At 42.5% G+C, this 22,275-nt stretch overlaps 1 protein-coding gene across 3 annotated transcripts in view; it reads left to right on the top strand.

Annotated features, from left to right (window-relative positions):
* The window catches only part of SNRPB2 (small nuclear ribonucleoprotein polypeptide B2), a 35,472-nt gene extending 13,197 nt beyond the window's left edge, over window positions 1-22,275 (top strand). The window contains exons 1-7 of one of the 3 annotated variants that reach the window (XM_014595032.3): window positions 6,977-7,070; window positions 7,440-7,514; window positions 9,035-9,207; window positions 15,933-16,073; window positions 17,898-17,951; window positions 19,907-19,995; window positions 21,889-22,275. In XM_014595032.3, the coding sequence (XP_014450518.1) occupies window positions 7,451-7,514; window positions 9,035-9,207; window positions 15,933-16,073; window positions 17,898-17,951; window positions 19,907-19,995; window positions 21,889-22,048 (681 nt within the window). In that variant the 5' untranslated portion in view covers window positions 6,977-7,070; window positions 7,440-7,450 and the 3' untranslated portion in view covers window positions 22,049-22,275. Of the gene's footprint in view, window positions 1-6,976; window positions 7,117-7,439; window positions 7,515-9,034; window positions 9,208-15,932; window positions 16,074-17,897; window positions 17,952-19,906; window positions 19,996-21,888 lie in introns of those variants that run through there. The other 2 variants (XM_019500837.2, XM_059720114.1) reach the window with 2 other exon arrangements.

Raw genomic sequence — 22,275 nt, 5'->3', positions numbered from 1 at the left:
CATTTGAGTCTCTCACAAAGATACCTGTCTATTAAAAGTTGGAAGTACATTTTCAGCACACTTTGTGGGTGATACTCTGTGATTGCTTAATAAGCAGTTGCAGGCATTCTGGTTAAATAGTTTGAAAAATGTGCCCCTAGAATCCTTTATAACAGCTGAAGCTTTAAGAGACTTTTAAACAAAACAGTATCATGGTGAATAGAAGAACACTGGAACATTGTAAAGCTCTTTGTTCTGGGATTAAGAAAACTAAAAATAATCAAAATAAATTTGAAAAAAATACTGAGGAATAAATGTCACTCGTAACAAGCTGGCAGGCAGACCATGAAATCCCATCTGAAGAGGAGGAAAGCCACAGTTTTTCTGCTTTATCTTCATTCAGATTCATGGAAGAATAAATCAGCAGTGTTTGAAGTGCCTCTAAGCAAGCCTGAGTGTGACATGCTGTACAGGACAAATTATGGAAGCCATGAATTCTTTCTTACTTTATATATCAGATTTACTGAAAGTGTATATTTGTTTATTTTAAATTGTTCAGACCGAGCAAAACAAAGTAGATGTTCCTTTTACAGGTCATTTCTAATAAGCCAACTGAGATAAATGCTTGTTTATAGGGAAAAGTCAAATTGCTTCACCTATGTTGATTAAATTATAAATCAGGTGTTTTGTTTTGAATGTTGTTACCTAGCTACCAGTTATATGGACTCTCCTACTAATCAGCACATAAAACGGTACATATGCAGCCTTGATTGACAAGATCGCTTTAATGGGTAATGTTTCTTGGATTTCAAGGCATGGTTTATTCCAAAACTACTTATTGCTTTGTAAACAAGGGACAAAAATCATAAAGACAGTTCTTACAATAAAAAAATATATATGCTGAAATGTATATGGGGCAGCTGTCTGGCATTATTTCAACTTGTGCTATGTCTGCTTTGCAGATGGCATCATGTTGGCACAGTCTCTCACATATCACACAAAGCTATAAACAAATGGAGATCAAATGGCTCCATTCTGACCATAAATAATAGCTCAATCAAGGGTTTGGTTTGGGGGTTTTTTGTTTGTTTGTTTTTGCATTCAACACACTCTTGTAACCTTTAGACATTGATTTTTAGAAGCTGACTAAATCAGTTATTCTATTTCCATCCAGGAAAACTCAAAATAGTTTCTGAATCTGAAATAATGCAAACCTTTTCTAAAATGTAATAGGAAGCAGCAGCTCTGTTTACATAATCTTCCCAAATCCCTGAGAAGAGATGAGTTTCACAGTGCTCCTATCCAAATACAACACAGCATTTTAAACAACAAGTGCCTTATTAATGATTTTTTTTCTTCCATGGCCTTGCTTTTGTTATATAGCCAGATTGAACCCTCACAACAGCATAAAATCCCTTTTGAAAAGGACTTCATAATCATTCATTCATAGAATCTAAGGCATTCTGCCTGCAAAATTATTCCAAACATTCAAAGGTTGCAGCCTGAGAAACTCTTCAGTTTGTTTGTTCCTGAGCTACTGTTGCCACAGGTATTTCAACAGTAACTCCAAAAAAATTGAAAGTTTCAGATAAATTGTATTTTTAGTCTCTCAAAGTCCAAACAAATCTTGATTGTTATTTGATTAGTATGTTTCCTTTATCAGGATTTGCTGTGTCCGAAGAGATAAAAATGTTTCTTAACCTTGTTAGTATGTATGTACGTATACCAAGAAATATCACAGTTAAAAACTGAAGAAGGTAGCCAGTTAAATACACACAAAAATAAAGGCAAATAATGGCCCCATTGAAATCAACATTTAAACTCGTAGCCATTTCAGTGGTGCCAATACTTCCTTCATGGCTCATTATGGGATTGATCCAAATATAAATAGAGTTAATAGGAATGTCCCCAGAGATTTCAGTGAATGTTGGATCAGGCACATAAGAACATGTAAAGCTAGATTAGCTGGTTCATTAAGGTCACTTGAAGGCAAAGTAGCATTAAAACAAACAGAGGGCTAATGGAAGAATTTCCCTGACCAAGGGAATTCATTGGTTATACAAAATGGGCAGTGTCCTTTATGTCACCTCTTAGGCCATCTATCTCTCCCACCACTAGTATAATGGGAAAAATTGGATACTGTCTATGCCAGAGTGAATTTTATTTGGAGGGTATAAACTAACTCTAGACTTCTAATGTAGGAAGCATTTAGTGTGAGATTATTCCTCAAATTGAAGGGAAGCTAGAAGTGCCAATAAAATAGTATCCATTCTCCTCTTGAGGTATACAATACCATCCTATGAATTGGGGTACTGTATCATCAAGGATTGGATGGCTGTCTTTTGTTTTTTGCAACTAAGCTTTTAATTACAGTGTTATAAGAAAAATAGATGGCTGCATCATGATAGAATTAATTAATTGTAAGGCTAGGGACAGCGGCTCCATGTGATCATAAATGGGTTTAAACCTGTAGCAGTGCACATAAACCTGGCTGAAAGTAGTATCAGACTTAACTGATTTGGGGCAAACCAGTCTATGGAACTTCTGTCCCAGACCCATTCCTGATTTAAGTTAAACCAGAGTCCTCCAACATCCCAGAATGCTCTGCAGCCCTGGGCTGGGCTGTGTTCTCTGCTTCAGAGAGCAGGGCTGGCCCCGCCCCTCTGCTCTCTAGCTGGAGCAGGGGCAGGGGCAGGGGCATGGCCAGACATTTCCCTTCATCGCCCCATTAAGGTAAAGTGGGTATGGAGGGGATTCATTCTTTACTCCTTCCCTTCCTTCCCCTGCACCACAGCTGGGGTCTGCCTGTCTGTGGGAGAGTGGCAGAAGCAGAGGCAGAGGCAACAGCTGGGGCTGGCAGACCCCAGCTATGGCATGAAAAGTAAATGTCTGTCCACTTGCAAATCGGTTCAATCTCTGCAGGTTAGATTAACCTGCAAAGATTGAATCAATTCAGGCTCAGGCTTTTTGAATGTCTGTCACTAGCCAAAGTGATTTTTGAGAGAGAGAATTTTATTGAGCTTTAAACCTTTAACACAATATAATCAGTTGAGTCTGGTTCAATAACTTGAACTAATACTTTTGTTTGTTTAACATTTGCTAAATAATATGTAGAAAATAACTGCATACATTTCTTATTGCTACCTCTGCTGGAGAGGAGGAAGGAAACACAGTAGAAAAAATACCTGATATATAGTTTGCTAATCTTTCTTAGGTAAACCAAAATATTTATCTAAGACACTTTTAGGGTGCTCTTTTCCGTTTAGCCCATTACCTTTAGAAAATGAGTACACCAATAAAGTGGAAAACTTTAAGGAGACAAATAAACAGTGTGTAAAGAATAGAGGACATAACTTCTGCAACTCCTGAGCTAGCCATAATTTATCGTTTTCTTCAGTGTGGTGGCTCTGCAAAGCAAATTGCCTATTCCACACTAATCAAGTCCATAAAAAACAGTTAACACAACAGGTGATGGCTTCTCCTCCTGTTGCTGCCTTTTCTGATTCAGTCTTCATTGGTGACGTGTAGGGGGTGCACATGAGTGCATGCGCACCCCCTGAACACGGCGGGGCATCCCCTGCAAAAAGCGCTGCTGGCACTGCTGGTGGCACCTGTGGGTGGTCACCGCTCACCGCCCCCCCCCTTCCGCCAACACTGCTGGCGGCATCTGTGGGTAGTCCTCAATCATCATTGGCCGCTGCTGCTGGTGGCATCTGCTGGTGGTCACTGACCTCTGGTTGGCGCTCGCCAGCCTGCCCCGCACCGCTGACACTGCTGCGGCTGGCTGTGGGAGCTCCCCGCTCAGCCTGCCCCCACCACCGACACTGCTGTGGATGCCTGTGGGAGCTCCCTGCTCGCCACTGACACCACTGCTGCCTGCAGGCAGTTGCCATGCCCCCCCCCCCCCCAGTCTCTGGGGGAATGTGGCTTTCATATCAGTTTTAATGCTAAAATGATGATGTATTGTAAAACTAGGTGCATGAACATTTTTTCAGAAACTTCAGGTGGATAGAATAAAATCACTTTGGTATCTAAGGGCGTGTGTAGACAAAACAGGGGCCCTAAATTGAAGCAGTGGGTTTTTAAAAACACTGCTTCAATTTAGGGCCCTTTAAACCCCCATGTCAGCAGAGCAGTCCTTGGGCTGTGGGGGGGAGGGAGCTGTTGCTTCCCTCCATGGCAGTGGTGCCCCACCCCAAGGCAGCACTTGCCCGTAGGCACCTGGCTCATGTGGTCCTGGGGGGGCAGCGAACCTGCAGAGGGAAGCACTGGGCCCCCGTGCAGCTCAGGCAGGCAGGCAGGCAGGCTCCAGGGGAAAAAAAAAAGATCAGGCTCGCTGCTTTTCTTGGGCTGAGCCTGCCTTCCCAGGCTGCTGCCAGGCTGCCTGCACCGGCTTCCTGCAGATCCCCTCAGCTGCATGGAGCCCAGTGCTTTGCTCTGTGATTGTAGGGCAGCAAACTAAAACTCCTCGGAGGTGTTTTAGTTTGCTGTGCGCCAAGTCGTTTAAGGCGCATTATGCCGCCAGATTTGCTACAGCAGCTGGAATTACTGCGCAATATGCCGCCGGCACATGCAAACACCAACACCATTAAAGCGGTGCAAAAGCATTTAACCTGCTTTAAAGTGTCATATACACATGCCCCTCGTTTCATCTACATACAGCCTAAGTCCACTTAGATACACAATGGGTGGAATAGGATTGTGTCCTATGTCTTCACTGTGGCTTTTAACATTGAACAAGTTATCTAGAGACAAAAATCTAGTGGAAATGCATACAATTAGTTTGCACCTTGATGGAGCAAATTTAGACTCAAAGCACCTCTTGGAAAATGCCAGCTTAGTTTTCCTTGTTTTTTTGGCTACAGAGAAATAACAGCCCAATTCTGATTTAAAGAACTCAGGAAAACAACAGGGTCCAGAATGATTTTGATACTCTAGAGTCCTATTTGAAATCTCTGGGTTTCTCTTGAAATATCTGGGTTTCTCTAGTGAATTGTATGTAGGTGTCTGCACACTTATCTGTGCAAGGACTGAGTGCTACCCCTATGGCACCCTTAAAAGGATCTCTTTAGTTGAGAATCACTGAATTAAGGCCATCCTTGTGTCCTAACCTTAAATTTAATCAACTACATAAACTGGCTAAAAAACAAACAAATAATTTACGAGAAATGAAATGTACTGTGTGTGACAAGGACATGGCCACAACCCATCTACTTACTGGGCCTCACCAGATCCTGTGACTGGGAATGGTGAAGCTTTTAGGCTTGCAACAGTAGTATCCTTTCTGACTGGTATAGGCCTGCTTGCAGAGAAATGGATCCCACTGTAATGTGAATATAACAGCAGGAGGAACCAGGGGCTGGGGGGCAAGGGAAAAAAAGAAGAGGAAGTTCGAGGTTGGAGTAAACGGAAGAGAGAGCAGCAAGCAGGTGTTACCTGGTCAGCCCTACACAGAGCTACGTAGCCAGCACAGCGGAGCTGTATCTCCCAGCACAGTGAAGCTGGAAATCTCACTCGCTCTGTCAACCAGGACTGTGGCCTGAAGGAGCTGGACTCAGATTTGGGGGCAGCTGAAGCCTGCTGTTTGAGTGCTCTAGGAACTAAAGGCTTGTTTGGGGACGCAGGGAGCGGGTCCAGGGGGAGAAGGATTAAGGTGCTGTTACCACACTGTTGATGTCTTTACCTTTTACCTGTTCCCTCACGTTGGCTTGTGACCCTAATTTTCTGTATAAAAGTGGGAACTCCTCCTTGCTTCCTGTGTCAGTTTCTGGGGCTGTGGGGTTGGCACACCACACTTTGGCATAGCTCTTTTTCTCTCTCCCTTCTGAGCCCTTTGCTGGGGCAAAAAAAAAAAAAAAAAGACCTAAAAGAGAGACAGAGAGGGGAGGCAGGGGTATTATCAGCTGGTGGGCTGCAGAAACAGGCTGCAAAATCTGTTCTTGTAGGAAACTGGGGAGGCTGAAATGTTTCAGGGGCTTTAGGGATATTGGTTTTAGTTGTGTTGGTCTAAAAGCATAGGCAAACAAAATTCCTGCTTCTGCCTATTGTCTATGCCTCTCTTGCTTACAGCTTTCCCTTTGCCAACCCCTGCAGGTTTCAGGTTAGGTTCCTGAAAGTTCCCATGCTTGGCAAAACCGTGGCTGGCAAGGCAAAAGGCTTATGGGAAAAATGGCAGGTGGCAGGCCATGGAAAACTGTGATTACTCAAAACTATATACTGTGGTAGCCAAAATGGTATATAGAATATTAAGCATGGATACTCAAAACTGTGGTTGGCAGGGGAAACCTGTACTCAGAGCAGCCCTTTTAAAAATGGACTGTTATACCCAGGGAAAACCTACCATCTTTTAACTCCCCTGTGCAAGACGAAGTCAGATTTCTACCTGGGAAAACTTTTGCAATCTTTGAATTCTCCTTTGCTTGAGGAAGGACATCTGGGCCCAAAAGCTTGCAAAGAAAGACCTTTTCTTGCTACTATTTAGTTGGTGTAATAAAAGACAAGTTTTGTTGCAGGTCTTAGGTGCCCTGCCACCAAGGCCTTTTTACACACGTATTTGTCGCAGGGCCGGGCGCTTTGAAAAACATCCAGCACTGCGACACACAGTTGTACAAGTGGTGAAATGCACGTTAGCACTGAGAAAATGGTGGCGGCATGCTTTTGAACAACTGCACGTGGCACAGTGCAGGTTGCCTCAACTCCCATGCGCAGATCTATGTTGTGTTGCTGAAAAAAAGTATATATATAACCCCCCCAGTGCACTGAAGTGCTCTGCATGGAGAGGGGGCACATGGTGCGCTAATGCCACAGAGCCTGTGGAGGAAGGGGCACACAGCCCAGCACCCTGCCCCCCCACCCTGCTGGTCTGATCCCACCCACGCACTGCTCCACAGAGGGACCTCTAGACCTTCTCTGGCGCTCCTAGCATGGCGCATGCGTAAGCGTGTGCCCCGGGGGGGGGGGGGGGGGGGGGGGGGGAAAAGCATCCATCGATGATTCGGTGATCGGGTCATCGACGCTCTCGGGAGCGGCTGCTCTCGCCTGCTCGCCGCCATCTTGGAAGAGGACGGCGGTAGCAGCAGTGCGGGTCCCAGGTGACTGAGTGGGTGCGGAGTGCCCCGGGAACGGGAGGGATCCCGGGTAGGGCAAATGGACTACGGTCCCCACATTGGGTCTTGCTTCTGTCCGGCATGACCTTAACTGCGGGGGTGGGAGGAGAGAATTAATGGGTATTGTGCGCATGTGCGGTGGGTGTCTGGGGAGGGGGTTATTCCCTTCCATTGCCCAGCAACTGGGGAGTTGCGCGCGCCGCCGAACCAGGCGGGAGGGGCGAGGTTGCGGCCTCGAGGGGCGCCTGCGGGGGCGGCACCGAGCGGCTGGGGGCGGGGCTGGGCCTGGTCCCGCCCCTCCGCGAGTCCCTTGCTGCAGGCCCGGGACCACGTGTTTGTGCTCCATGTCCGCAGGGGCAGCGGGGATGGACATCAGGCCCAACCACACCATCTACATTAACAACATCAACGACAAGGTCAAGAAGGAAGGTAGGTGGGCCTGGGGAGGGTGATTGCTGGCCCTTCCATTGCCCTTCGCACTTTTCCTCCCCCCTTGTGGTGTAGTGGCCGGGTGTGACCAGGTGGATTGTAATTATCGTATTTGTAGGATCATTTCAACCCTTGGAAGATGCATGCTCCTAATTGTAATAGCGTTCAAAATGTGCAATCATTTTCAAGTGTCAGGTATCCAGGTTGTAGCTGAATTTGTCTAGAAGCAAAAGGAATCAACTCTGGTGGTAGAGGTGATATCTTTTATTAGACCAACTAGATTTGAGTTGGTTTAATAAAAGATATTACCTCTGCCACCAGATCTGATTATTTTTGAGGCAGCTTTTTGAAGTAGCAGGCACAAAACCCAAGTCCCTCTTGGGGGGCCATCACCGACTTTTGGGTCTGCTGTCAGTACTTTTCTGATGACAGCTTGCATTGAAATAAAGAAATGCTTCAACTTTGGATGACCCAGTTCTCACTTGCTCACTGATGACTTACAGTGAGCAATAGAAAGTAAGTAAGAAGACTTATTTGCATAATTTCTAAGTGTACGATGGTAGTTTTTCAGCAAATACGATTTTGAGCTTCTGATACAATAATTTCATATTTAAGACCTGGTAATGCTGTCATGGCCCATCCCACACTGGGATGAGAGAGGTCCCTTTCTGCACCGCGTCAAGTTGAAAGCAGAGCGTCAGGTCCACCAGCGATTTTTTTTTTTCAGCTGGGGTGCCAGGGCCCCTGGGGTGTTGCCATAGCCTTTGGAAGGGTGTCACAAGGGGGGCGAGGACATGAAGCAGGTAAGAGAAGGCTCAGGCTTGCAGCATTTCTGCTCCCTCATCCAGGTGCCTGTCTCCTGGGATGCCTGGACTGTTTCTAGGAGATCTCACTGTGTGACCCAGTCAGCCATTATTCTGCAAAAATATTTTTTCTACTTTCTGCCTTCAAAAAGAAAAAGTGTCTTATTGGGGGCACACGATATGTGAGATAATGCAGTAGTAGGAAATACTGTCTCTTGGGCTTGCTGCTTTGACTCTGTGTAAATAAGATTATGCAGTTTTCAATTTTTTTTCATCTAAAAAATTTGCAAATTAAGGTGCATGTTTTTTTTAAGTATTTTTTGTCTGAGTTTATATGTAAAAAATGCAGTTGGTGAAAGTGACACGTATCTCAAGCTGTGATGCACCATACACATCCTTTCGCTGAACAAAGGGGATATAATGCATGATCCACATTCTTCAGTGTTATAACTAATTTCCTGCTGCCATTCTAGGATAGTATAGTTCAGTCTGGAGGGGTGGGGCAGGTTAGCCTTTAAAATTAGCCCTCCACCCTCCCCAGGTGCCTCTGCCCATACCCTTTCTGATCTGCTCTTCTGCTTTCCGATTCCTGCCTCATATGCCACACAGACTGCCTGTGCCACTTGTAGCATCTGTGCCCCAGGTAGACCACCCCAGTATAGCTTATTGAAGCAGTTGTTGACACAACATATTAACAGTTTTTACTGTTTTCAACAGAACTGAAGAGATCCTTGTATGCACTGTTCTCGCAGTTTGGTCATGTCGTTGACATTGTGGCTTTAAAAACTATGAAAATGAGAGGACAAGCTTTTGTTATATATAAGGAACTTGGGTCATCCACCAATGCTTTGAGACAGTTGCAAGGTTTTCCATTTTATGGTAAACCTATGGTAAGTTTTTTAATTCTTCTAGTTTAGTAAAGTAACTTGGCACTGGGAATCCTGACCTGACCCTAATTTTATCCTGCTTCAGTTTTCATATACCTCCTAGTTGTATCGTGTGGTTATGCTATTTATTCCTCAGTGATGTTCATTTTTTTTTTTTCCTAAGCATCTCTGAGAGACAGCGTTTAGATAAGAACTTTATTCAATCAGCCTGTTTCTTCACTTGTTTTGAAATTTGAGTCTAATGTAGTTGTCTTAAGCTTTTTAAAGCTTTGCAGACTTATTTGTGGATTAAAATCTTCATGGTATTTCAATATTCTACATCTACTTCGTTTTTCATTTCTTGACTTAACATAACTTTGAATATCATTGAATTCAAAGTTAGGCAGTCTTAATTGATTATTTTAATTACTTTAATCACAGTAATTATGCTTTAGAATTTATCTAGAATGTCCCGTTGTTCTGTTTTTGAAGAGATTGCTTGACTGAAGAGAATAAAGTACCTTTGTTCTCTAATGCAGGGCTGTTCAACTTCTGGGCAGTTGGGGGCTGCATGCCACATAGGCCACAGACCTAGAGATTCACTTGTTGTGCAGGTGCCCTCTGTCACCATGTGGGCAGTCCAGTGTCTCTTCTTTCACCCGCCGTCCTCTACCTCCACCTCTGCCATGCACACAGCTTAGACAGTCTGGCTTCTCCTTGCCATTGTAGCACAGACATCCTGACTTTCCCCTGCAGCACATACAGCACTGCCTCTTCTGGTCACACTTGCCAGTTACTTGCAGTGCTGGGAGCCTGGTTCCTTCCTTCGTTGTATGCAACACAAGCAGCCTGGCCTCCTTCCCATGCCACATGGGCACCCTGGCCCTTCTGTCATGTGCACAGCTCAGGGAGTGGTGGCTAGACAAGAGCCTTTGGTTCTGGGGCTGCATGTGAGCTGTAGGCCACTAGTTGGACAGCCCTGCTCTAATGCAACAGGCATGCTCATCTTTGGCTTGGAACCAGTGTTTGTGGCAACTCTTTAATCTGGTAGCCATTTCACTTCTTAACTTCATCAGACATGAGTGATTGAGGCAGGAAGGTGTTATACCAACTAAAGAGAAAATAATAAAATTTTATTTAAAGAAAAGTATGGTAGGCAGGTATAAGATAACTTAGCATTTCTGGGATTGGGAGTAAAGTTAAAAATGCAATGTTTGACATAAAATAGTAATGCGGTGGTGATGAGGCCTGGGTCTAGTGTCTCTGAGAACTTTGAGAAGGGGTGAGGGGGGGGTACCTAAGGTCCTGAATGCCAGAGCACTTGAACATTAAAAAGAACAACTCCAGATGTGTAGATTTTTTTATCTGTTTGGGGGTATAGAAATCTTGTTTTGTATGAAACATAGAATCATAGAAATTAAGGGCATCTTCAAATTTAATGATAAATATCATTAATGCAGAATTGAGGTTGTTCAGTAATAGGTTGTGCTTTTCCGGAATAGCGAGTTCAGCAGAATGCTAGCATTTGACACTCAGAAACTTAAAACTTACTGTAGATTTCTCTTTCTTTGAGTAGTAGTCTTGCAACATGTCTTCCCCACATCTGAAGCATACTACTCAGAAGGAGTATCACATCTGTTAAATCTGTAGTCTTCAAGGGTGGGAAAATTATTCCCATTCTAACATTTTACTTTTGCTTACCTACTGGCACACCTACACGCTATTCTCATCTTCCTTGTCATTGCTGATAATCTTTATAATAACAATCAGTCAGTGCCAGGCTGTTGACAGTCTACACAAATGCAGCAGTAAAATGAGGCAAAGGATTGCTGCTTGTGTCCCCCCTCCCTGCATTACTTACATGGGGATCAGGCAGAAAATATCAGAAGCCAGGCTTGGCCTTCCCAGATCATCTCCTATCAAAACCATAGCTTAGTCAACCAACTAATCCCTCCATTTATCACAGTTTTATAGCATAGATCTGTGGCTTAGTGCCTAAAAATAATTCTCATTATTCCATGGAATTGAAAGTAATCATAAATACATGGTCTAATATCTTGATTATTAACTAAAGCTTCTGAAAACTAGTAATATTGCTAAACCGTGCACTGAAAGGATATGGGATACTGCTAAGACGCATATTGACAGTAGCGAAGTTTTATTGCTGTCATCTTTCTTAGTTGTGTCGGGTTTGGTTTTGTTCTCTCTGTTTTTCTTCTTTAAAAAAAAGATAAATAACAGCTTTGTGGCTGAAATGCTAGTTGGCTAGATGTTTTGTGATTATTAATGAAGTGGGGAGAAGTGTGTGTGCATGCTTGCATGTATGTATGGTGATGTTTGGAGTTTTCAGTTTTCTTCCCCCAAAGGAATATGGTAGTCATCCTTCTCTAAATGGGGCCAAGGTTGAGTTATTTGAGACTTTTTTTTTGTGGTTTGATCTCTAACTGTCCAAAAAAAGTTGCTGCTTTTGGCAGCTGTACCTCAGGAACCCCTGGCTCAAATGATGCTCAGTCTATGAAATTGGATTCTGTGGTGTACTCTCTTGAGACGTACCAAATTTCAGGGCATTTCAAGTAAGCAGGGAGAATTTGGAGCACTTGGTCATCCTTTAACTAGGAAGAGGCTGTCTTGATACAGTGTGGAGCTGATGTTCTACTTTATTGGGAGAATTAATGCATATGTCTACATGTGATGCTACATCGCTGTACCAACATGCTACAGTGATGTAGTGTCGTGATGTAGTGTCCTTTTGGGCAAAAACAGTGACATCATGATAGCAATGTGCTACAGTGCAGTAACAACGGTGCCGTAGGGGCACGTGTTGATGTGCCCTCTGTTAACTGGAAACATAGCTGGAAAGAATGAATTAAAACTGGATTCAGATGCTATATTTGCTCCTTGGTGAATATTTCATGCTGAAATATAATGGGCTTGTAGCTGCACTTTCTCAATATTGCCCTCCCACTTTGTAATTAGGAAGAGCCCACATAGTGAAGGAGATTTGACTATACACATGTTAAATAGCTTACTCTACTTTAAATTCAGTAACCGGTATAATGAATATCCCTGGTAACAATACAGTAGTAAAAATCTTTCAGAGGAACATTGCTTTAATAATTTCAAGTTTCTGCTGTCACTTCAGTGGAGGGCCTCTTGCTTCTCTCTGCGTTGCTGCTATGCCTGCTCTAGGAAGAGTGCAGTATGAATGCTTGAGTATTCAGGAAATTTTTAATAGGATAGCAGGCAGATAGAGATGCACCACAGGCATCTGGCATTAGCTAAAGTTTTTTTTTTTTTTTTTTATTTTTCCTAGGTTAGGAAGGAAAGCTTTGATCCAAGCTGTCTTTGCTTCATGTCCCAACTCTTTTTATTTTAAAGAAAAAAAAGTTATACATTAACAAAATACACTGCGGATTCTGTCCTAATAGTACTTCAATAGATCTCTTCCAAAGTCGGGCCTCTAAGGGATATTGGACACTGTCATCTGAGCACCTTGTACATCCAGGTGTTAATCCCAGGTTGGCTTTCATTATATGCATTTTAAAAATTCAGCCTATCTAAGCCAAAGTTACGTAGTGTTTCAGCAGTAAAAAATGAAAGTACTTGTAGATTAATGGATTAAGAGTTTAATGAGGAGGTTGCCATTTCTTGCTTGTGAACAGAAAGCACCTTGATCATTTTACTGATACTGTATCTTTCCACAACTTTTGAGTAAATAACTATTTATTTGAGTAAATAGCTATCTATTTTCTCCAAAAAAGTTTTCTGCATTTTATCTTTCAAATAGGCTGTTGCTGATATGGCTTTCTTTTCTTCTAGCAGTTTTCAGTTTATGGTCTAAGGGAAAAAAGTAGGTCACGCATACTACACTTAGATGGATTGTGTGGTCCTGGTTTTTCTTTGCTGATTTCTGTTTCTAATACAGATATCCTGATGCCTCAATACAAATAGGAAGGAGCTCATCTATTTGACAAAGCAGCCCAAAATAATAAAGCATGGCTATCTTCACAGGAGGCTGCTGGTTAAGGAGTATAGGGGCTGTTCACTAAAACTTAAGCTCTAGGTATAAGCTTGAGCTGCTGGGGCAGAAGAGGCAGAAACTGCTAATGGGACTTGAAGGTTCCAGTGGAAATATGCATTTAAGATGAGTGGAATATGCTAGCAGGGAGCATAGGAAGACCAGGCAACAGGGAAATTGAGTAAAAGCAGTTAGCAGAGATGCATTAGGCAGGTGAGGCTAACCAAAGAAAAGAGTAGGAAACGAGCAGAAGGCTTCATAAAACTCTTCTCAAAAAAAAAAAAAAAATCCTGCCTCAGAGCAGTTACTAGGAAAATAGTTCTGTATTCACCTGCCACAGGGATATTGGGAAATTGGAACCCATGGGCAAGTTCTAGCTTGCAGAGCCATATCATTTGACCTGCAGGGCTCCCCACTGGTCTGAAAATTTGGTTGCAGGGGAGAGGTGACAGCATTAATTGCTGCTCCGCAGATGCCAAATTTCTGGACCTGTGGGGAGCCCTGCAGGTGGATTTTACAGTCCTTCAGATTGGATCAAGCGTGTAGGACTAAATCTGGGTGGCCTGGGGCCTGACCCTATAAGGGATCCTGCCTGTGGACTAGCCCTGCACCACTCGTCCAACCTGCTGGGCTGAAATGTTGAGCACTACTGCCCTAGAGCATTCTGTTTAATCAAAGGAAGAAGAAACAAAAAGCCCTTTTACCTTACTAAGTCAACCTGATTAGTGTACAGTGCACTTCACTTACTTGTTCATCAGGTAATACATAATTTACTTAACTGAATAGCACAGGGGTGGGCAGTTATTTCTGCTGGAGGGCCACTCAATCAGTTTTTGTGAGCTGTTGATGGCTGCACATGTAAAATCTTTCAGAAGAAATCATTTTAACAAATTATAGATTAACCCCCCCCCCCCCCCCAACAAATTGTATACTAAAAATCAAACATCTACTATAACTTTGGACAAAAAATATTTTTTTAATAGACTTGTGTATTCTTTTAAAATAGCATATATAGAGGCAATTGCATCATGGCTCAAAATAAAGTCTTACTCTTGTATATTGTGTTTGGGGGGTGAATACCTGTGTGCTAGGTCCTGGGAGCTGGTAGTGGTTGGGGGAGGGAAAGGGAAAGGAGATACCTGGAGCAGAGTTTACCTGAGGGGTGGGGTGCAGATGCAGTCTGCCCTCCCCCAACCCCCATCCGGCCCACTGCTGCTCCTTGGAGCAGTCCATATCACGCTTCCACCTGCTGGCCCCAATCTTGGCCCGGGCCATTGTGCATGGCTTCCTGGTGGGGCTGATCCTGGTGCAGCTACAGCTGCCAGGGAGTTGCTCAGCTTTTTCCCCCGCCCCCACAGGCCCTCTGGCCACAGCTGTGCTGCTTCAGGTTGTGGGGAGCTGCAGCTGGGTGGCTCCTGCCCCAGTGTGCAGTGCTCCTGCCCCAGCTCCAGCTTCTGGCCACCTTCCACATGCTCAGTCTACATGTGACTGCTCGCTGCAGCCAAGTGAGCGGATAGTGGCCTGGAGCCAGAGCCCTTACATGTTGAGGCAGGAGCCACCTGGCTGTAGCTTCCACTGGTCCGGAGTGACGCAGCAGGGCTAGGAGGAGGAGGAGCCATTGGAGGCAGGGGGAGCTCAGCAGCACCTGGGGGGCTGCAGGTGCTCTGAGAGCTACCTTGCTGAGAAGTGTATGCTGGCTAGGGCCAGGCCAGCGGGCATGGATTGGAGTGCTGTGCGGGCTGCCCCAGGCAGGGCTTGGCCCCACGTGCAGCGCTGCTCAAGACTAGCTGTGGGCCAGATCTAATTAGTAGGTGGGCATCTGCCTGGGGGCCAGATCTAGTCCATGGGCCATATTTTGCCCACCCCTGGCATAGCATGATGCCAGTACCAATTCGTTCCCTATTGCTTACATTGTAACAAATGCCAGTTAGCTTCATACTGGTTTGTTGTGGAGGGGCAGGGTATTAAGTCCTGAAGCTATGCACTTCAACAGAGTACGCTTTATTGAGTATAATTTGCCATTCCCACTCGGAATGAATCAATGATGATTACTAAGCGTGTTGTGGGTTAAACTCAGGATAGAATGGTTTTTTAGGCAAGAAACTCCTGTAAGCATTATGAGGGTCAGTCAAAGTAATATTTCCTCTTCCCAGCCTAATATTTTTTTTTTTCAGTAATTAAACTTGCATATAAAATAAGTACATCCTTGCTGAACTCATATGTATTATTCGACATGGCCATTGACAGAGAAGTAGACCTTCTCACTGGTGAACTGGGGCAAGTTTCACAGTGTCATAAAAATTATTGTCCTTGCTCAACAACTCCTTCACAGCTTCCATCATTTCGCTATCATCTTGAAAATGTCACCTTCAATGTCTGCCTTTCATGCTCTGCCCAGCATGGAGGATGGGGCCATACTGTCCATCCAACCAGTGAAGTTGCTTCTGTGGTGTGTAAGCTGGTGTGCAGGCAAGTGTCTTCCAGAAACAGTACCTCAGACGTGTCTCTGTTGCGATGAGCTTTTGAATGCAGTGTTTCAGTTTCTCCAGGGTCTTGGCATAGGAGTTTACTGAGGCCTCCTTGAGAAAATAGACAATAAGGATAACATCTTCCCTGTCTGTGGCTTACTTAGGAGATTAAAAAGTAGGAGACATTACTTTGACTGACCCTTACATTTCAGCATTCCCTGTTTCAGCATTCCTTATAAAATATTCTTGGCTTGTTTAAACAGCGGATCCAATATGCAAAAACAGATTCCGATGTGATCTCCAAAATGCGTGGTACGTTTGCTGATAAAGAAAAGAGGAAAGAGAAAAAGAAAGCCAAATCCCTGGAACAATCAGCTAATGCAGCAAATAAAAAGGTTGCTCAGGTAAGTTGATTGTGTAAACACAACAAAACTCCTATTCTCCAAAACTAATTTGAAAGCTACCTTCTCTTATGGAGTAAACTCTTTTAATGTGGTATTTTTAGAGGGAGATTTTTGAGCATTGACTGCCTATATTTTTAAGGGGAAATACTTAGAAGACTAATGCCTTTTGGTATACTGTACTAAACTTCTCAAAAGATTTTTACATATGCAATTTGTCTTCAAAGCAATTTAGCTGCAATGTCTTCTAAAGGAGCAAAAGTCTCTTAAGGGAATTGTGTTAAGATAAAAGTTCAGTTTGTTTACTGAAAGGCACCAGCAATGTCTACTCATTCTGCCTTTCCACATAGGGTATATGTATCAGTTGGTTAGGAGTGCTTTTATTTCCATAAAGGTTTTTTGATCTTTTTTTAGAAATAAATATTAGCTGTTGGCAATACTCTTGCAAAGTATCAAGGCATTCCAAACAGTGAAAACTTTTAAGGGAGTTCCTTGCTGAGAGCATCAGTAGCTGGCTTTGTTTTAGTGCAGATGTGAATATTAATTTTTTACCAGAATCTCTATGAAGAGATTCAGTTGCAAGAATTGCTTTGCGGAAAAGGTTAAGATTAGCAAACTTAGAGAATTGATCACCCTTCTACATAATGCAGTGTATATGAAGAGCTTTATTCTGCTCAGTCTGAAACTAGGCTGTCAAGACAAGTTCTAAAGGATTCATTTCTTTAACATGGTGTTCACCTTATCAGATCAGCAATGCAAGTCGGAATCTTTTCTCTGTTATAATTGATGGAGACAACAGACAAGTAACCTTTCTTTCCCTAGTTCCCAAATATTTAAGCAGTGCTTAGACTTTTTAAAGACACCAGTCTTTAGCTTAAGGTGTGCAGACTTCTGATAATTACAGAGTACTCCCTGGCAGCTTTGGGACAGGTGGTTGACCATACAGTGCAATTTGCCATTGTTTCCAGTTGAGAGAAACTGTGTGAGGGGCAGGAGCACTGAATAGAAGTAGAAAGCATAGAATTTTTGCAGACACTGCTTCCTTATCATTGATGTCAGCTTTAAAAGTGCCTAAATGCCTTCACAATACTATACATCCATGTGTAAAAATGGTGACATGTCCCAATGATGTGATATGGTAAGTGGGAATGGGTTTGAAACAAAAGACCTCTCCGTTAAGACCTCTCCTTTAAGATGTGGTCTACATTAACGAGTGTGAGAACTTCTGTACCAAGGTCCACTGGGAAAAACTAAAGTTGTTTCTGCTCCATATGTGGGAGACTTGGTAAATAGAGCTGTAGTTACTTTGGTTTAAAAGAAAGGAGAGGCATTATTTAAATAATTCAAATCTGTATTTGCAAGTTTTTTGGGGGAGTATTTGAATTTGTCTGTAACTCGCATACAAAGCATTTAATGCTGCCTTAAAATTGTGATCCTTAAAATGCACACCAGTTTTCCAGGAAGCTAATAAAATACAGAGAGAGAGTAAATACTGATTTTATTTATTTATTTATTTTTTAAATATGCTGACCCTAACATTCAGATTCACTATGACCTGACCAGTAGCTGTTTCCCAACAGTTTGCTTATGGGTAGGTTGCTTGGCTTTTTTAACTAAGCAGCTTCCTATTTACTTCCAGCGGGTGTTCCACAAACCTTGACTAATGTTTGGACCCTGCCCCCCACCCCCCTTGCCATTATAATGCTGTCTCAGATATCAAGAGATCTGAGCCGACGTTCAGATATCTTTTTTCTTATTGAAAGCTATGCAAAATAAGTGTTGAATTTTGGTAAAACAGTATTCTTTCACTAATGTTTAATTTTGTAGGGAGCAACACAGAACTCAACAAATGTCCAAGGGACTTCATCACAGAACCAGCAGGTAATTTTTGAAACTTTTCCTTATCAAAGAAAAGAGGCAAAATAAAACAAAAAAATTAACTAATATTGCAGGCTATGTATGTACTATACATAGTTTTCCCCACTTTTGGTAGCATTTCTTCTGGGATGCTAATACTAAACTGTACTAACATACAGTATTTATATGAATTCAAGACAACTCCCCCTCAGTTATTAGATTCTATATGTAGAAAATTTCTTGGTAATTTTCCATGTATAGAATCTAACTATTGGAGGGCAGTCTTAAATTGGTCCTCACCAACCCTGGCACGGGGAAAACAGTGGTAGCAGAGCAGGTAGTGGAGGTCAGTTAGTCAGGGAGGCAATAAAGGAATGGGGCTGGGGCCAAGGCTGTGACCGGGAGAAGCAGGGTGTGCAGAGTGCGTAAGGGAGGCTGGGCAACAACAGCAGCTCTGACCTGGGGCTGGGGCTCGTGGCCTGCTGCCTCATACTCTATTCCAAGATAAGGGGCTCCCCCCCATGTTAAATTTGAGGAGGGGAGTGAGTTGGGGGAAACTTGTCTTGGAATCAAATAAATGTGATAGGCTTATTACTTATTACATTGTATGTTTTAGTTTTAACTAATACAAGTGGCTTAAAATTTGGTGGACAGCAGATGGTGGAGGAAAGAACCTTTGTTGCAGTTGACCGAACAGATTGCATGTTTTGTACACTTTCTGAATTTTATGTTCTGGGGTTATATTATCTTCATTATTCTCAGCTGCTAAGTGACCTTGAGAATAACCCTAAACAGTTTAGTCCAAATAGTTCTAACTCACGATTAGAGGGTGAGTAGGTCTGTCAGGCTGAGAATTTAGAGAGGCCAAAAAGTCTGTCATCACAAGCAAGTTCTTCTGTCAGATGTAGGGATTGAGAATGGGATTTAGGTTTTGAGAATTGCTATCTGCTATTGAGGATTATTTTTATGTATCATATGCAGCATGGCCAAGAAAAAGTTAAACTATTTGCTTTGTCTGGAAAATGTTGAGCCGCCCCCCCCCGGTCGCCCCCCTCAATTACTTAAAGTTATTTTTTTGACATGACGACAATTTAGTGTAAAGCAAGGGTCACCAGACCTGTGGTATGAGTGCCATAAGTGGCATGTGTCAGATGACAGAGGGGGCAGACCACACAGCAGCAGGTAGGGTAGGGAGCAGAAAACAGCAGATCAAGCAAGAAGCAAAGGGCAGGAAGTGGAAAGCAGAGGAGACTGGACAGGGTGCACTGAGTAAGGAGCAGAAAGAGCCGGAGGTTGGGGAGAGGAAAGGGATCAAAGTGCCACTTGGAGTTATGGGGCTAATTTGTGGCATGCCTGGCAAAAAGGTTGCCCCCCAGTGGTCTAGAGCAGCATTTCTCAACCCATGGGTCATGACCCAGAAGCATGTCGCAAGTAAATATGAAAGGGTCGCAAACAAACTTTTTAAAATGGATTCTCCGTTAAAGGAGAAAAACATGGGAAACTGTGGCTTTTCCCTGTGAAGGTCTGCTTGGGAGCCTCCGTGCCCCATACACTGAGACACTGGGTTGGGGGCACTGGGTGAGGGGCACTGGATTGGGACTGGCTAATACTTACAAATGGGTCCTGGTACAAAAAAAGTTGAGAACCACTGGTCTAGAGTACTGGGCTACTGACGGTTGACTTTGTGTTTAGATATTTGTTTTAAATTTGGAATATCTACATATTTATAATGAATGGCTTGGAAATAGTCATGTTCCTGGAAATGACTGTATATCTTAAAGATGTACTAATAGCGAAGCAAACCAACCAATTAAAAATGCATACTAAATGAACTGTGTAGTTCAACCAAGAAGTAACTGGAGGTATTTTGAAGAACAGTAAAAGTTCATTAACTCTTTAATTCTAACAGATGTTGCAAGTCGGAGATCAGTAGCAACCATCTATTTTAATTGTATATGCTCTCTTTTTGTTTTTTCCAGGTGCCTGATAATCCACCAAACTATATACTCTTCCTTAATAACTTGCCCGAGGAGACAAATGAGATGATGCTATCCATGCTGTTTAATCAGTAAGTCATGTATAGAAAACAACGTTCCCTTCACCACTTCACATTGCATTTACAAACGCACATTTTTTCTCAGTACGTTAGGCAGTAGCTGGGGATAGGTCTGTTCAGTGCTTGGCCATGCTGTTAAAACTAAAGTTAACTTTGATGGGTTTGACTTGGCCATGTGCCATTGTGAAATAGTTAATTTCATATACGTTGTTTATAGCCATTAGATGACACATTCAGTTACCTGGTGATGAATTGAAGTTGATGACTTGAAGATAGTGCTGGATTTAGGCTTAAGCTACTTAAGCTACTGTTTAGGGCTTCACAATATGGGGGGCATCTAAATAAATAAAACCTGACTCAATATCAAGTTTTTATAATAATCAGTTGGTAAGTAAAGGAGATATGGGAAAATGACTCTCTAAACATGGACATTTTTGTTCTAATATGACAAAAATATACATACAGTGGATCATTTTTATTGTATAGGCACTGCTTAAGTTTACGGCACTGCTTGAAGATGAAAGATTTCACGATTGCAGGAAGTTTTAGAACTCTAATTACTTTGCAGAGATCCAATTAAACTGTTTAATGATCTTAGATTGTTTTGGCTTTTTTTTTTTACTTTTGATACAGTTCTTAGGGCAAGGGATGTGAAATGTGGTGTGACCTAGAGCTTTATTTTCACAAGCTTTGAAAACCGAGCTGCTGCTTGTAGTGTCCCATCCCTACTACCCCCCCCCCCCCCAATAAAAGGCTTCCTTTTCTTATAATATGCATCTCATACCCTGGTTAATCCTTTGTTTGACCCCTGAAATATACAGCTTTGGATATTAGGCAAACTGTTTCATATATTACTGCTGCTTTTTAAACATGGTTTAAACATGAGCAGTGAATACTGTATGTCACATTTTAATCTATCTTTCATGGCATTTTGAGGCTTCACTCATTGAAAAAAATGGGGAAAATGCATCTTGGGGCACTTCTAGGCTCCCTCTGCAAACTGAGGCTAATACGTTTCTATTAGTCAGGTTACTTTTCCTTTGCTAGGCATTTAGGGGGGTTTGTTTGCTTTTTAAAAAAAGCATAATTCTGACTCAGCTAAGAGTAGGCAGAAGATGTGTCCCTAATTCTGTCATACACTAGTTTAAATGATCTACAATCAGACACTTTTTCTATTCAGTAACTCTTTTCCCCTGCCCCTGAAACTTTCTCACATTTTAAAAATATTAACAGCTGCATGAATTTGTTCCAGGTGTTCAAATTCATCTTGGGGTTGAAACTGAATTTGGAAAGTTTACGAAATTCAAGGATAACTACTAAAGCTATAAGCACCTAAATAGGGCTATAATCTACTACAGCAGTTTTGCAACAGTTTTCTGCTTTAGGCAGAAAGCATCTCAAATCCTTGGATTTCAGTGGAGTGTCCCTTGCTTGGTCCCTGCCAAAACTGCCTAGAAAGCAAGTGGAGGGTTTGTGTTCTATCCAAAGCTGGAAGTGTTGGAGAGGAAAGCACCCCTCCCAAATTTCAGGTTTCATGGGGAGAGGATTCTCAAATGGAATTGCCATCTGATGAGTTTTGTTTGCTCAGTAATTCTTTGCAAATATTCACCCCCAATAGAGAAATGACCCTGCAGCTTCATACTACAGACATGACAACTGCAGTGTGAGAAGCTTTTGATTATTTGACTTTCAGCAACTTCCTTCACATAACTTCTCACTTCTCAGATGAGAACTACTGCAGTATTTTTGTTCCTATTGGTTGACTGTTGTTTTAGTGAGCTTTTATAATAAATTTTAGCACCTAGCTGGGAGACTTCCTGTCAGGCATAGTGAATGTTCTTTTACTGATTTGTTTTTTTTTGGTTTTGTGTTTGTTTGTTTGTTTGTTTTTGTTTTCTTCAAAAGGTTTCCTGGCTTCAAAGAAGTACGCTTAGTGCCTGGGAGACATGACATTGCATTTGTGGAGTTTGAAAATGAGGGACAGGCCGGAGCTGCTCGTGATGCTCTCCAGGGGTTCAAGATCACTCCATCCCATGCCATGAAAATCACTTATGCTAAGAAATAACATCAGTGGACATTATTTAAAAGGACTTTTAGGTTTTTGTTTTTTTTTTAGTATCATACCTTGTTTTTGCCCAACTAAAGTGTCTTTATTTTTTTGAGGAAGAGTAAGGAGCCATTTGTTGTAAAGCTACAAGTAAGAGAGCTGTCAAATTTCTTTATATTTGATAGTAACTTTTTGTGTGCTAAAATTTTGTAAAATAAATGCAACTTTTATTTGTGTTTAAGCTA

The sequence above is a fragment of the Alligator mississippiensis genome, chromosome 1 (assembly GCF_030867095.1).
Source record: "Alligator mississippiensis isolate rAllMis1 chromosome 1, rAllMis1, whole genome shotgun sequence".
NCBI lineage: Eukaryota > Metazoa > Chordata > Crocodylia > Alligatoridae > Alligator > Alligator mississippiensis.
This window is presented reverse-complemented; position numbering and strand designations above follow the sequence as displayed.